The 15,972-nt window shown below is 42.3% G+C and overlaps 1 protein-coding gene across 1 annotated transcript; it reads right to left on the reverse strand.

The window, feature by feature from the left end:
* Positions 1–7,039: 7,039 nt before the first annotated feature.
* Positions 7,040–12,216, reverse strand: LOC109904722 (homeobox protein otx5-like). Its single transcript, XM_020501884.2, has 3 exons — positions 11,398–12,216; positions 10,087–10,238; positions 7,040–9,921 (listed from the first exon to the last, which is right to left on the reverse strand). The coding sequence occupies exons 1-3, from the start codon at positions 11,492–11,494 to the stop codon at positions 9,292–9,294; spliced, it is 879 nt and encodes a 292-aa protein (XP_020357473.1). The 5' UTR covers positions 11,495–12,216; the 3' UTR covers positions 7,040–9,291.
* Between the last annotated feature and the right edge of the window lie 3,756 nt (positions 12,217–15,972).

The following is a 15,972-nucleotide window of genomic DNA, read 5'->3' on the forward strand; positions in this document are numbered from 1 at the left end:
TGCTATTTTAATTTCTCTTCGCTCCCACACACACCTTCTAGCTCCGTCCAACCTATCCCAGAGAGCAGTCTAGAACCCAGAGCCAGAGAACCCAGAGCCAGAGAACCCAAGCGTCCTACATGCCATCATGTTCTCACAAACAATGGTCCACCCCAAGTAAACTCTTACGTGACGCCAATTCATCTCTGTGAAGCTATGCCTCGGAAAGAACAGAATTGGGAAATGTGATTTCTTTTTCATTTAGTTTTATTCCTCACAAACCACCCACCCCCCTCGTGCAGAATGTCGGGGGGGGGGGGGGGGTTTGTTGGGTTGTTGGGATTAGGAATCGATTACGAAGAAATTGGACTGTAGGGCTGGCTACGTCTCGCAGGGGCGCTGGCCTGGCCGCAGGATGATTACAGTATTTACAGAACATCCCGGTGGCCAGCTTGTTTGCCAGGGATTAGAGGCAAAGAAATGAATCATATTTTTAAGTCCTAAGTGTATCTGTGTCTCCCACTCTGTCTCTGTGCTTTACTAGTCCATATGCTGCTCCCAGGGATTACCATGGGGGAGGTTCTGGTCCTCTCGTCTGTTTCCTCCATCGCTCTACTCCTCTTTCTCATCTCTTATCCATCTCCTTACTTTTCATCTCTCTTTCCTCTCCTGCCTCGTTTCTCATTTCTCATATCCCTTTATCCCTCTCTCTATTCCTCCCTCTCCTATTTTTCTTTATCATCTCTCTGCTCCCTGACTATAGACGCATAAATTAATAGAGGGGCAGTGTGTACCCTAGCGGTTAAGAGTTTTGGGCCAGTTACCAAAAGGTCACTGGTTCGAATCCCCAAGCTGCTACCGTGGAAAATATTCCGTTCTGCCCTTGGGGATGCAAATTAACTCTCAACAACAACTGCTCCGGTGATGTGGACTACGGCAGCCCCACCCACCTCTCTGATTCAGAGGATGCATTCAGTTGTGCAACTGACTAGATATCTCCTTCCCTAATCTGCACTATCTTTGGGGTATCCTTACCATCTATGTCAGGGGTTCCCACATTTTTTTCACTTAGGCCCCCCTTCCATCATTGGGTAACATCCCACACCCTCCTCCTGCGTGCATGCGTCATGTCTATTTCTATGGGAACAAGCACTGTTCATGACACAAACTGTTCACACCCCTCTTGTCGGTGGAGAAGAACATTTGACATGTTTAAAGTTTATTTCCTGCAATTCTACACATTTTGTCATGGAGTGTAGTGAGAATGTTGCCTTTTTAAAACATATTTTCTGCTATTCTACACATATTGCCATGGCTAATGTGTGTTCATGTGATAGTTGAGTGACTCAAACATTACAACAAAATCAATTTGGCTAAAAAGCCTAGCTTAAAAAAAACGTTAGCTGACACGGGCTAGTTGATCTGGATATTACTTACAAGTTATAAATAGCTCTAAGATCTGCAATGACTGACATGACAAGAGGAAAACTGATGGTGCACTACCCAATTTAGAAATTGCACCTTGTGGATTCTATAATTACAACTTTCAAGAGTAAACTGAAGGCTGACTGAGTTCCTTAAAAAATATGATTATATATATATATACAGTACCAGTTTGGACACACCTACTCACTCAAGGGTTTTTCTTAATTTTTTACTATTTTCTAATAGTGAAGACATCAAAACTATGAAATAACACATGGAATCAAATTTTTCAAAGTAGCCACCCTTTGCCTTGATGGCAGCTTTGTACACTCTTGACATTCTGGCCTTAGCAAGTCTCTTCTTGGTGTCCTTTAGTAGTGGTTTCTTTGCAGCAATTCGACCAAGGGCTGATTCACGCAGTCTCCATTGAACAGTTGATGTTGAGATGTGTCTCTTACTTGAATGCTGTGAATCATTTATTTGGGCTGCAATCTGAGGTGTAGATAACTCTAAGGAATGTATCTTCTACAGCAGAGGGAACTCTGGGTCTTCCTTTCCTGTGGCGGTCCTCAAGAGAGCCAGTTTCATCATAGCACTTGATGGTTTTTGTGACTGCACTTGAAGAAACTTTCAAAGTTCTTGAAAATTTCCGGATTGAGTGAACTTAATCTCTTAAAGTAATGATGGACTGTCGTTTCTCTTTGCTTATTTGAGCTGTTCTTGCCACAGTAATGAACATGGTCTTTTACCAGATAGGGCTATCTTCTGTTTATCACCCCTATCTTGTCACAACACAACTGAATGGCTCAAATGCATTAAGAAGGGGAAAAATCCACAAATGAACTTTTAACGAGGCACACCTGTTAATTGAAATGCATTCCAGGTGACTACCTCATGAATCTGGATGAGAGAATACCAAGCTTGTGCAAAGCTGTCATCAAGGCAAAGGGTGGCTATTTGTATATATAATCTATGTAACTCTGTGGACATCGTGTTGAAATGCGAAGATCTACCGAGCAAGAATATTATTCACCAAGGAGATTTTCATCTGAACAGAGACGCTGTGCCATTACAGTCCTAAAACAAACTTTGACCCAAATATGTCAATGGGCTCATATTCAGAAATAGTCTTGAGTAAGAGAGCTGATTGAGGATTGGTTTGGTCTTTTAGATAATAATGAATAAGGTTATATGGACAGGAAGGACCCTGATCCTAGATCAGCACTCCTACTCTGAGATGCTTTGTGAATACGGTCCCAGATATTTGTTTAACCTGCATTGGTCTTTTTGCAACCTATTGTCCAGTGCACTTTTCATAACACAGGTCTAGCTGACCTTACTGACAAAACACATGGACATATATGTCAGCCATCCAAATCCCTACCTCTCTCATGTCTCTGCTTTGGGAGGTTCAACAATTGGCCCCCACAATCTTAGGACTACTTCTAATTTGTTTCTACTCTGTTCTTTCTCCTCTCAACATCTCCCCTCTCAACCTTTTGCATGGATCAGAGTAGTGTCCCTGGACGTCACATTTCTATCCCATTCTGTGTATGTACGACAGATACTTTACCTCCTGCTCTCTTTGCAGGTATACAACATGATAACACATGTAAGAGTGGGAAAGTGATCTAGAAGAGGCCTGCAATCTTAATAGTTGCTTCATTCTTATTGGTTGGATGATTAACTTCTTATGGCTGCAGGGGCAGTATTGAGTAGCTTGGATGAAAGGTGCCCAGAGTAAACGGCCTGCTCCCCAGTCTCAGTTGCTAATATATGTATGTACTAGTAGTATTGGATAGAAAACACTTTGAAGTTTCTAAACTGTTTGAATGATGTCTGTGAGTATAACAGAACTCATGGCAGGCAAAAACCTGAGAAGAAATCCAAACAGGAAGTGAGAAATCTGAGGTTGGTCGATTTTCAACCCAGGCTCTATTGAATTCACAGTGAGATATGAATGAAGTTGCACTTCCTAGGGCTTCCACTAGATGTCAGCCATCTTTAGAAACTTGAATGAGGCTTCTACTGTGTTGTGGGGCTGAATAAGAGCTGAATGAGTCAGGTTACTGGCAGAGAGCCATTTCCTGGTCATGCGCATTCCACATGATATCGACCTGCGTTCCATTGCTCCTCTACACACGAAGGAATTCTCCGGTTGGAACTTTATTGAAGATTTGTGATGCAAACATCCTAATGATTGATTCTATACTTAGTTTGAAATGTTTCTTCGACCTGTAATATAACTTTTTGAAGTTTTTGTCCGAAGTAATGCTCGACCTGCACGAGCGTTTGGATATGTATACCTAACGCGCTAACAAAAGTAGCTACTTGGACATAAATAACGGACATTATTGAACAAATCGAGCATTTATTGTGGAACTAGGATTCCTGGGAGTGCATTCTGATGAAGATCATCAAAGGTAAGGGAATATTTATAATGTGATTTCCTGTGTCTGTTGACTCCAACATGGCGGCTAATTTTATTATTTTTCTGAGCGCCGTCTCAGATTATTGCATGGTTTGCTTTTTCCGTACGGTTTTTAAAAAATCTGACACAGCGGTTGCATTAAGGAGCGGTATATCTATAATTATATGTGTATAACTTGTATTATCATCTACATTTATGATGAGTATTTCTGTTGAATCGATGTGACTATGCAAAGTCACTGGTTGTTTTTGGAACTAGTGAACGTAACTCGCCAATGTAAACTCAGTTATTTTAAATAAAAATATAAAATGTATTAAACAAAACATACATGTATTGTGTAACATGAAGTCCTATGAGTGTCATCTGATGAAGATCATCGAAGGTTAGTGAATAATTTTATCTCTATTTGTGCTTTTTGTGACTCCTATCTTTGGCTGGGAAAATGGCTGTGTTTATTCTGTGGCTTGGTGGTGACCTAACATAATCGTTTGTGGTGCTTTCGCTGTAAACCATATTTGAAATTGGACACTGTGGTGGGATTAACAACAAGATCAAATTTAAAACGGTATAAGATACATGTATGTTTGGGGAATTTTAATTATGAGATTTCTGTTGTTTTGAATTTGGCGCCCTGCACATTACTGGCTGTTGTCATATCGATCCCGTTAATGGGATTGCAGCCATAAGAAGTTTTAAGTGCCGCTAAAGTGTACATGTCACGCCCTGACCATAGATAACTGTTTATTCTCTGTGTTGGTTGGGGTGTGACAGTAAAAAGGGTGGGTTATCTAGGTGATTATTGATCTATGTTGGCCTGGTATGGTTCCCAATCAGAGACAGCTGTTTATTGTTCTGATTGGGGATCATATTTAGGCAGCCATTTTCCCATTGTGCTTAGTGGGATCTTGTCTAGGTATAGTTGCCAGTGAGCATTATATCAGCTTCACGTTTCGTTTGTGCTCTTTATTGTTTTTGTTCTTTGAGTTTTTCTCTTCCTAATTAAAAGGATGGAAACATACCACGCTGTATCTTGGTCCACTCCTTATAATGATCGTGACAGAAGATCCCACCACAAACGGACCAAGCAGCATGGCCAGGAGGAGCAGACATCCTGGACATGGGAGGATATCTTGGATGGTAAGGGATCCTGGACATGGGAGGAGATCCTGGCTGGAAAGGATCGCCTTCCATGGGAGCAGACGGAGGCAGCGAGGGAGGAACAAAGACGACACCGGGGTTCGCGGCCACGACGGAAGCCCGAGAGGCAGCCTCAAAACATTTTTGGGTGAGGGTCACATGGGGTGGTTGGTGGAGCCAGGTTTCAGACCAGAGCCAACTCCCCGCATTCGCTTTAAGGTGCGTGTGACCGTTCAGGCACCATGTTATGCGGTGCTACGCACTGTGTCTATAGTGCGCATTCACTCTGTGCCAGCTCTCCGCACTTTCCGTGCGAAACTGAGCATCCAGCCAGGATGGGTTGTGCCGACTCAGCGCTCCTGGTCTCCAGTACGCCTCCTCGGACCAGGATATCCTGCGGCGGATCTACGCACTGTGTTTCCAGTGCACCTTCACAGCCCAGTGCGTCCTGTGTCAGCGCCCCGCACTTGCCAGACTAAAGTTAGCATCCAGCCAGGACGGGTTGTGCCAGCTCTACGCTCTAGACCTCTAGTGCACCTCCACAGTTCAGTAGGTCCTGTGCCTCCTCCCCGCACTCGCCCTGAGGTGCGTGTCATCAGCCCGGTGCCACCTGTACCGGTCCCACGCATCAGGCCTCCAGTGCGCCTCCACAGTCCAGTACGTCCTGAGCCTCCTCCCCGCACTCGCCCTGAGGTGCGTGTCATCAGCCCGGTGCCACCTGTACCGGTCCCACGCATCAGGTCTCCAGTGCGCTTCCACAGTCCAGAGCTTCCGGCGACAGTTCCCAGTCCAGAGCTTCCGGTGACAGTTCCCAGTCCAGAGCTTCCGGCGACAGTTCCCAGTCCAGAGCTTCCGGCGACGTTCCAAAGTCCGGAACCTCCTGAGACTGTCCACAGTCCAGAACTTCCTGAGACGGTCCGCATTCCGGAACCTCCTGAGACGGTCCACAGTCTGGAAACTCCTGAGACGGTCCGCGTTCCGGAACCTCCTGAGACGGTTCACGTTCCAGAGCCTCCAGCGATGGTCCACCGTCCGGAACCTCCTGAGACGGTCCACAGTCTGGAGCCTCCAGCGAAGGTCCCCTGCGAGGGTTCCCGGTCCGGAGTCCCCTGCGACGAACCACGGTCCGGAGTCCCCGGCGACGATCTATGGTCCGGAGTCCCCGGCGACGATCCACGGTCCGGTTCCTCCGGCGACGATACACGGTCCGGAGCATCCGGCGACGATACACGGTCCGGAGCATCCGGCGACGATACACGGTCCGGAGCATCCGGCAACGATCCCCGCACCAGAGCCACCACGGTCGGAGTCTGCACCTTTGGGGGGGGTGGGGGGGGGGGGGTACTGTCACGCCCTGACCATAGAGAGCTGTTAATTCTCTGTGTTGGTTGGACAGTAACTAGGGTGGGTTATCTAGGTGATTATTGATCTATGTTGGCCTGGTATGGTTCCCAATCAGAGACAGCTGTTTATCGTTGTCTCTGATTGGGGATCATTTTTAGGCAGCCATTTTCCCATTGTGCTTTGTGGGATCTTGTCTAGGTATAGTTGCCAGTGAGCATTATATCAGCGTCACGTTTCGTTTGTGCGCTTTATTGTTTTTGTTCTTTGAGTTTTTCTCTTTCTAATTAAAAGGATGGAAACATACCACGCTGCATCTTGGTCCACTCCTTATAATGATCGTGACAGTACAATGTGGTTGGCATGCTGCTGTTCATTGCACACTGATAGGATTGTGTTCTTACTTTGTTTGGGCGCATTTTTATACACGTGGTTATTATGTGAGCATTTATGTACCCGTTTTAAAAGAGGAACGTTGCATATTTTATTTGTGTGTCAACAGAGTGAATTTTTTCAGCATGTGAACTGGATGCAATCAGTGTGTAGGGATAATCTTTGATTCCACTGGAGTCTTTGATGAAATGTTATTTTCTTAGCCGAAAGCAATTTTTCTTTTAGACAATGAAATTATGCTACCCCTAGTAGTAGTACTGTATCCATCCGTCTTTTAGCCTGTTGTGAAGCTCAATGTATTGGAATATGACCATAAATCACAAAGACCCCACAGACTTTCTTCAGTTGTTTAATGTCTTAAAACTAAATATCTGTCCCATGTAGAGTTGGGGAAACACACAAGAGATATGTCTGATATACTAAAGAGGGTGAGTCATTCGTATCAGGACACAAAGAAAAGCATATATTAGAATGCAAATATTGAAAGTATACAATCAAGAACTTTACACAGTATTATATCCTATCACCACTAACTGTATTGGATAAAGCCCTGAGTTTGAAAAACGTTGGTCAGAAAAGACGAGACCAGAAAACTGAAATTAAAAAAATATATATTGCTAGTCTTGTAGAAATTAGGAGTGAAGTTGCGTGGTGTGTCTGTGTAACACATTGTTGGTGCCAGACATGATTGCATTTTCAAGTAAAGTTTAATATTTACAAAAAGAACAAAATAAAAAGAATAATAGCAATATTCATAAGAGCTGTGGAATTAATAATAATTATAATTATATTAATAATGATAATATTAACGTCAAACAAATTACCACAATTGTACTTCAATGGACGCACAAATTTAAAGAAACATAATATGTTATAGTCTAATAGAAAAAAAGACGAAACGATACATCAACACAAAATGGTACCCCTCGCTGTTTACAGGTAACAACTGAGAGAAGCTCCGTGCTTTCTGTGCAAGGGTAGCGCAGTCATGGCCAGACCCTTCCCTTTCTACTGTTGAGTCTTCTCTCCTGCAAATATCTCATTGTAACAGTATATTCGGCAACAGGGTTTGTTAAGTCATTAAGGGAAAATGTTGTATTTAAGTGACGTAATCATCATAGTCGTCCAGCCTCCCCCAACAAACACAGAGTTGGATAGAAACGCAAAGGCTACACATTGGTCATCCTTGCAGATCCCAGAATGCCTTGTGCCCAGATGTGATTCATTCCATGATGGGTGCTTAAAGACAAGAGGTCTGTTACTAACCCTATAGCCCTAACCCTGCCCCTCTTTCTTACCCCCTTACCCCCCTTCACTCTAACACACTGTCTGCCGAGGGTCCCCTCCCTTCAAAGCTACTGGGGGAAAAGGATACAACAATAGCCTATGGTCTCTACTTGACAGTACCAAAGGTTATCCTTGCTTTACCCATCCCCTCTTGCTTATTGAGAAACACATGCACGTCTGTGTGTTTGTCTGTGTGTCTGCCTGTGTGTCTGTTTGGCTCCAGGATCTCTGTTCACCAAATATGAAAAAAAAATATAAAAAAATAAACCATAAAACAAATGACAGAGGGAAAAAGAAAACAACATTGTCCCCATTGGAGTCAGTCTTCACCTATGGCTGGAACTCCCCCTGTTTGTTCAATATCAAATTCAAGGCAGAGTCATTTTCTTCATTACAATGGACACAACTTTCAATTGTTCTGAAGTAATGACAAAAATAACCACTGGATCAAATTTGGTCAAAAGTCAAGGCCAGCCCACCCATCTTGGGGATTGAATTCCACTTTTCCTTTCTAGTTTTCAGTTACCATTAAGCACAACAAGACCACTAAAGGAGTGACAGATCTTGTTCAGAAATCAACTTGGGGTTGACTATCAGCTACCTGAACGATGGGATCCATTGCAACCAATATTTGAATCTTCTTTTTTCTATTTTCTTCTCTTTTTAAATCAATTGTTCATTCTCTCCATCAAATGTATACCCCATTCATCCTTCAAGTTGCAATCTCTGTTCATTTGGTCCACAAAACCCTGATTATGGAATACAAGAATGGACCTGTGTCAATGATGCAGTTTTTTTCTAAATGTAATCATCAAATTATAAATGTATTTAATTTCATTCTACAGGTATTGCTTTCAATAGTGTGGTATGTAGTCCTTTTTAATAAAATCGGTTTTCAATTTTAGTATCTCAATTATCTTTTTACATGTTGATTTGTTTGTCATCAATTCTATATGACTATATTTATTACTTTAATGTCCCATTGATTGTGCATTCTCACATTGATAATGCTGTATTGATTGGATATGATATATTTGACAATATTGATTGGATATAATAGATTGATTGGATTGATTGAATATAATAGATTTGATGTGATCAGTGATTTCTTGTCACCTTCCCAACAATCACAAAGTCCAACATCAATGCTTCCACATTGCTTTCCATAACACAAGAAATAATGACATATTATGAGTTCATGGACTGAAATGATTAGTTGACCATCTATGTGTCCAAGTCTTTAACACTGAATGGAATGGGAGCATCTCCTGGCTGGTCCCTTCCTTACCTCCTCCCCCCTACAAGACCTGGAACTTCCAGGAGTTCTGGTCTTTGTAGTCCAGGCAGTCAGCTGCGTTGAAGTTGAGTTTCCAGGAGGCAGCTTGGTCCTTGTAGTCCAGGCAGTCGACGGCCCCGAAGCCCAGCGAGGCGGCTGTGTAGCCCTGTGAGGACAGAGAGGGGGACTGGCTTAGGTGCCCACCCATAGAGGTGATGGGGCTGAGGGCACCCCCTGTGGCAGAGAGCTGTGAGTGCATGGGGGACAGGTAAGAGCTGCAGTCCAGGCCAGTGAAGTAAGAGGATGAGCCTGCGTAGCTCTGGGTGTAGGCTGGGGCCTGGGTGTAGGTCATGGGGTAGGCAGAGGAGCGCTGCATGCAGGGCGTGGTGGAGGCTGACAGGGGGTCTGGCAGCGGGGAGATGGAGGCAGGGCTCCAAATGGACACGGTCGCGTTGGCACTGCTGGAGCTGGGGGTGATGGCGGTGCCAAGGGGAAGGGGTGCTGGACTGTAGGACCCGTTGGTGTTGGCACTGGCCTCAGAGTTGGCCTCCCGGGCTGGAGAGGCCTTCTTCTTAGGTGGACGAGGTTTAGACTGGCCCGTGCTCTGCTGTGCCTGCTGGCGGCATTTAGCACGACGGTTCTTGAACCATACCTGTGGAAGAGCACGTGGTGAGTTCTCAGACAACTCAGCTCCCATTCTGGCCAAACAATCACTGACGTTTTGTAAATTGACAATTGAACCACTTTCATTTTTGCAAGATCATTTAAACAATTCTAGTGGGCATTTATGCATGAGAGTATATAGCATGTTTATTACCTGTACACGAGACTCTGGTAGGTTGATCTTAAGGGCCACTTCTTCTCTCATGAAGATGTCGGGGTAGCGGGTCTTGGAAAACAGTGCCTCCAGGATGTCCAACTGCGCGCGCGTAAACGTGGTCCTTTCCCGACGCTGCTTTCTGGGGATGTCTAAAATACACACACACACACACACACACACACACACACAAATATTATTTTTCCTATATTTCGTTTCATCATATATTCCCCCTTGACTATTGCTTTCAAATGGAACACGAGAAAAAGAGACAGGAACAAATGAACTGTAAATCACTTGTTTGGTGTTTGGTCAAATTGCCAAGTTAAATAATAGTCTAAATTAAATAAGTCTCATTTAGAATTTAATTCGTGTATATTCGTGTAATATAATTGTACTAGTAAGTAGTTACACTGAGGCATAAATTATGTTCTCTACGAAAATATGTATTGTCTATTCAGGGGTGCTTTGTTTCCAATGTTATAGAAAATAAATATATGGCTCTGGCCTTCACATGTAATATCGTGGATAATTCAGCCAGAAGTCGTTTCGTTTGTTACATCATTAAGATAAACAACAATACAGTTCAAAATTAGTTGTTTTAAAATTGGTCAAAAATGTATCGTTCCCTTTATGTAAAAGAAATGCGTTATTTAATGTTCGAGTGTTTTATTAACTTTAATTAGAATATTTAACATTATCCATTGATTCAGATATACATTGTGGCTTTATAAAACATAAACAAATACTAAATAAAATACATTTGATAAAGGGAACGAAATGTATCTTGATAAGTGAATTAGACTGGTGATCATAACGCATGGCCCTGGATCAAACATTGAACAAAAAAACACACATTTTCATACAAATAGTTGTTAGGCCTACCACTTACACATCAAGTAAAAGGTCATCTCATTTTAAAGCTATCATTTTACTCCTAGGCCCTTCAAACAAGTTACTATGGACGTTCCCCATATGTTTAAAAATATAAACAAACATGGAGTTTTTTTGTATGTGAGCAAAAGGCATTTCCATTTGAAACAACGATGACCGTCGAAATTTGGCATCAGCTAAAAATAAAATATGGAGATATATTATGCACAATTCGCTGTCATAAGTCTAACAATAAGAACGAAAACAACATAATGGGGGTTCGTTGTGCACCGCTCCTTTTACGCACTCGTTGCGCATGGATAGGTTAGCAGTACCGCTTGGAATTCCGGCTGGATTCTGACGGTTTTTCCATCATATAAAGTGCAATTGTTGAGACAAACATTTCTAAAACATAAAAAAGTTGAAAATATGACTTACTTGGGTATCCGACGGCAGAGTGTAGTAGATCCATGCCCGGGCCAGACAGAGTTAACCCGTTCACGGCGTAATGAGGCTGCTTAATGTAGGACATCATGCCTGTGCCGGCTTTAAAACGCTCCCTCACCCTCTCTCTCTCTTACACTTAGGCCGGGGGCCGGGTCTTCTGCTATTCTCCAGGGGGTGTCTCTCTCTCTCTCTCTCTTTCCTCTCTCTCTCTCTATGTCCCTCCCTCTCTCTCTTTCTCTCAGTCACTTGTTTTTCTTTATATCTTTCGATCGGATTTTTGTTTTGTTTTCCTATTTTGTTGCTGACCCTGTCGCAGTATGTTGCCAACTTTTGAGGCTACAGTAGCACCTGTGCCCGCCGGTAGAGTGAAGGTGCAGGGCGCCGGTAGAGTGCAGGTGCAGGGCGCCGGTACTCCTTGTCTGCTGCCTTCACACCTATTGATCAAACTGTTTCAAGGCACAGCTATTCAATTGGTATTGTGGTGCCGGTGTATTTTTTCAATTTCACTTACAAAGTAACCTGAAAGCAATAATTAAACACACTAACCAATGGTATGATCACAGTTTTAAGTGTGATAAACCTTTCAATCCACGTGCGCTTTCGAAGTGCTCATCGGCGTCAAGAAGTGACTGTATGCTTTCTTATTCTTCCCTTGTCAGATCTAGCGTTCCCTCGACTGAGCTCGAGCCTGTTGAAGTCTGTTGAAGCAAAGAGGATCAAGTCGTGCCTCCGGTGAGTGGCGATAAGCTTGGGTGAGAACGCGGAACTGAGCGAACCAAGAAAGAAGTTGGCTAATTAGAGTGAAGTTCTTGCGCGGAGTAGACTCTGACCCCTCCCTCTCTCTTGTCTCTATCTCTCTCTCTCTCCCTGTCCTGACACACACAGGCTTTGCACTTTGTTGGATTTGATTGTCTTTCTTTTCTCCGCACACCATGCACATTCATCCAGCGATATAAAACAACAGTTTGATATGTGTAGGCTCAAGAACAACCGGTGGACACAAATCATATTGAACACTGGCGAGACAAACTGATTTACGCTGTTATTTTTCGAATCTTCTTAAAAGAGGAAACATTGGTATAACAATTTTTAATAAAAACGTACAGTAACTGCATAGCTTACCAATCCACTTAACCAAAACAAATAGAATGTTACACTCATTCATGACAGTTAAATTGTACAGTTAAATAGATGTGCAACTCATAATTTCTGAGTAGCCAATACGTTATGTGTGTTATGATAGTCCGTTTTGAATTGTTAAAGACAAAAGGACAAGCTAGCAACTCTGTTCAAGTCATTTTCCTGGAGACGAAGAGGACCTTTAGGAGTTGAACAGCAGTGCTGCACTGTCAGGGAAAGCTTGATAGCCATCAAAGAGTACATCTGTATCGAATCTCTTGTCTTGTTTGGTTGGAGAGAGCAGATTTAATACATTTTACACCGCTTTTAAAATACAGAAATAATTGGGCGATGTAGTCTGAGTGAGGAAGTTCAAGGGATAGAAGGCAATGGGGGTGGGGTGGGTGTACAAGCAGGATTAAAACTACACAAAGGCCGCGTTGTTCTCTACTAAAACCCCTACTGATCCCCAACATACTCCCTTTTTTATATTCATCTTTCTGTAGTAATAATAATAACAATAATACTAGTTAGAATTATGATGATAATAATAATAATAATGGTATGATGTTATTTGTTATAATATTATAATTAACAGGGATAACATTGCATCTTATTACTGTCTATCAAAATAGTAACATGGTAACAACTGTATGGTCATGATTGTGCGTTAAAGCTATTTTTTTTATAGTCTCTTGGGGCATTTCATTCCAAATAAGTGGATGAGTTATTACAGACAAACTTTGCAGAAGTCTATTTAAATTGAACTCGTTCGCCCATGCCCCTCTGCGCTTTTAATTATACATATATGGTTTGATAGATAGTATCGTCTGTTATGGTGTAAAACAATGTTTTGGGCAGCATTAAGATTGGCTAAAGCATGATAATAAAGCGCAATGCCACGTGTTGTTTAGTTGGGACTGAGAACATTGCGTTGCTGTAGGTTACTATGTCCAGTGTTTTTATTCGTTGCAGAAATCTACCCAGGAGATCCTAATGGCCTGTCGAAAATTGTGCTGGTGCATTTCTTTAAATGCGACGAGTTGTTATCCATCCTGCGATTGTTGGCCTGTGCCTCATCCTATCCCTGTGGCCAGACAATTTCACAGTGTCCAAAGCCGATTCTCTGCTCTTGTTAATTGAATCGGATTTCTTATAGTTTAAAATCCACACAGACCCATGTACTGCCGAAACTGAATAAGGGGTTTATCTGAATCTGTAAAGCCACGGCGGAGATATAAAGAGAGAGAGACTATACCCGCATGTTGAACATTTTAAATCTCAAATAAACGTCTTTACCTGCGGCATCTGCCGGTGCGCACAGCGTGAGTATGTGTGTTGTTTTAACCGTCCAATTTTGGAATATTTGTTTCAAGAGGCCACATCACCTGCTCAACTAGGCTATCAGGTATGGTTTTGGTCTTTTCATTTTTAAATAGATAAGATCGAAAGCTGGCGATCGAAATAGCCTATTAATTGTAAATATGACAAGAAGCGCAACAGTCGATGGGTCAAGACTTCAAAACTACGTGTGAGCACTTTCTGAGAAGCAAAACCAAGAGCGCGTGTCAGAGTAGGCCTACACGCGCACTGAGACATGCACAGGTTCGTTTGCCTGTCTAGTTCTCGCTCTCTTGCCATTCCTTCAGTACAATTTTAGTAGGCCTATATGCTTTTATGCGTTGGGAGAAACAATTAACACTTACAAAACCTTTTAAAATATAGAATTTCACATAAATGATGTACGTTTTTCCACACATTTCCTGATTGTATATTCTTTAACCATGATCAAACCATTAGCCTATCCAAAGACAACCAAATGATATCCATAAAATTATTACTTTTGTTTAGGTATATTTCCATGCCCAACATTGAAAATTGCAAACTTTAACAACATATTCATATACACAGAACGCTAAGCTTCCTTTTTTCAGAATTTTTTTTTTTTGGTTTATGGTTTTGTTGCATAAAATTCTAAATTTACCCAATTGATTTATCGAATTTATTCTATTCTTTTTTTGTACTAAAATTGTGTTTTAAACGAAGGACATTCTAAATACCAAACAAATATAGCCTACAAATTGTGCATGACGAACCACTGCATTTTGAGACATTTGGTAGTAGCCTATCATTATTATATTTCTAGTCTTCCAGAAAATTGTAAACCGGTAACAATTTAATTTCTGAAAGTATTGCTGTTAAATAACTTATTATTGCTGTTGTTCTTTTGTGCTGTTAATAACAACCATAATAATTGTTGTGGATGGATGTTTGTACTGGGAAGTGCAATTACTATTACTATGGATGCACTAGGACCCAGGGCGGACACAAATTCAGGACACAACCACCACATAAGAGGCTTACCATATCTAATCTATACACACACACACACACACACACACACACACACACACACACACACACACACACACACACACACACACACACACACACACACACCACTTAGAAACATCATATTTTTTAAATGGGCACGCAATTGGTCTCCGAGGCATACATAACAACTGCAGTATTTTGATTTAATGTTCATCGTCTCCAAACTATTTTATTCCCCATTTGACCCCGACTTCTCTCCAGCTTTGTCAGAAGACTGCAGCCATATGTTGCATGATTGCTCTTGTCCAATTTCATTACCAAAATGCATGCTCTTTCACTGTACAATTTGTCCAAAACATGCACTCTGTTTGCTGTCTGATTACAAAGACAAGGGGTAAAATGCAAACACGTTACTTACCAAAACAATACACATTACAGTAAACAATGTCTAAATGTGCAACAAAAAAAATGATTTGCACCAGACCCGTAGTAATGCACCAGACCCGTAGTAATGCACCAGACCCGTAGTAATGCACCAGACCCGTAGTAATGCACCAGACACGTAGTAATGCACCAGACACGTAGTAATGCACCAGACCCGTAGTAATGCACCAGACCCGTAGTAATGCACCAGACACGTAGTAATGCACCAGACACGTAGTAATGCACCAGACCCGTAGTAATGCACCAGACACATAGTAATGCACTAGACACATAGTAATGCACCAGACACGTAGTAATGCATCAGACACGTAGTAATGCACCAGACACGTAGTAATGCACCAGACACATAATAATGCACCAGACACGTAGTAATGCATCGGACACGTAGTAATGCACCAGACACATAGTAATGCACCAGACACGTAGTAATGCACCAGACACGTAGTAATGCACCAGACACATAGTAATGCACCAGACACATAGTAATGCACCAGACACATAATAATGCACCAGACACGTAGTAATGCACCGGACACATAATAATGCACCAGACACGTAGTAATGCACCAGACACGTAGTAATGCACCAGACACGTAGTAATGCACCAGACACATAGTAATGCACCAGACACATAATAATGCACCAGACACATAGTAATGCACCGGACAC

Source organism: Oncorhynchus kisutch, linkage group LG15, assembly GCF_002021735.2.
Source record: "Oncorhynchus kisutch isolate 150728-3 linkage group LG15, Okis_V2, whole genome shotgun sequence".
Classification (NCBI taxonomy): Eukaryota; Metazoa; Chordata; class Actinopteri; order Salmoniformes; family Salmonidae; genus Oncorhynchus; species Oncorhynchus kisutch.

Coding starts and splice junctions, on each gene's coding strand:
- LOC109904722 (XM_020501884.2), bottom strand. CDS start 11,494: ATGATGTCCTACATTAAGCAGCCTCATTACGCCGTGAACGGGTTAACT. Junction 10,239..11,397: donor CTCTGCCGTCGGATACCCAA/GTAAGTCATATT, acceptor TGTGTATTTTAG/ACATCCCCAGAAAGCAGCGT. Junction 9,922..10,086: donor TACCAGAGTCTCGTGTACAG/GTAATAAACATG, acceptor GCTCTTCCACAG/GTATGGTTCAAGAACCGTCG.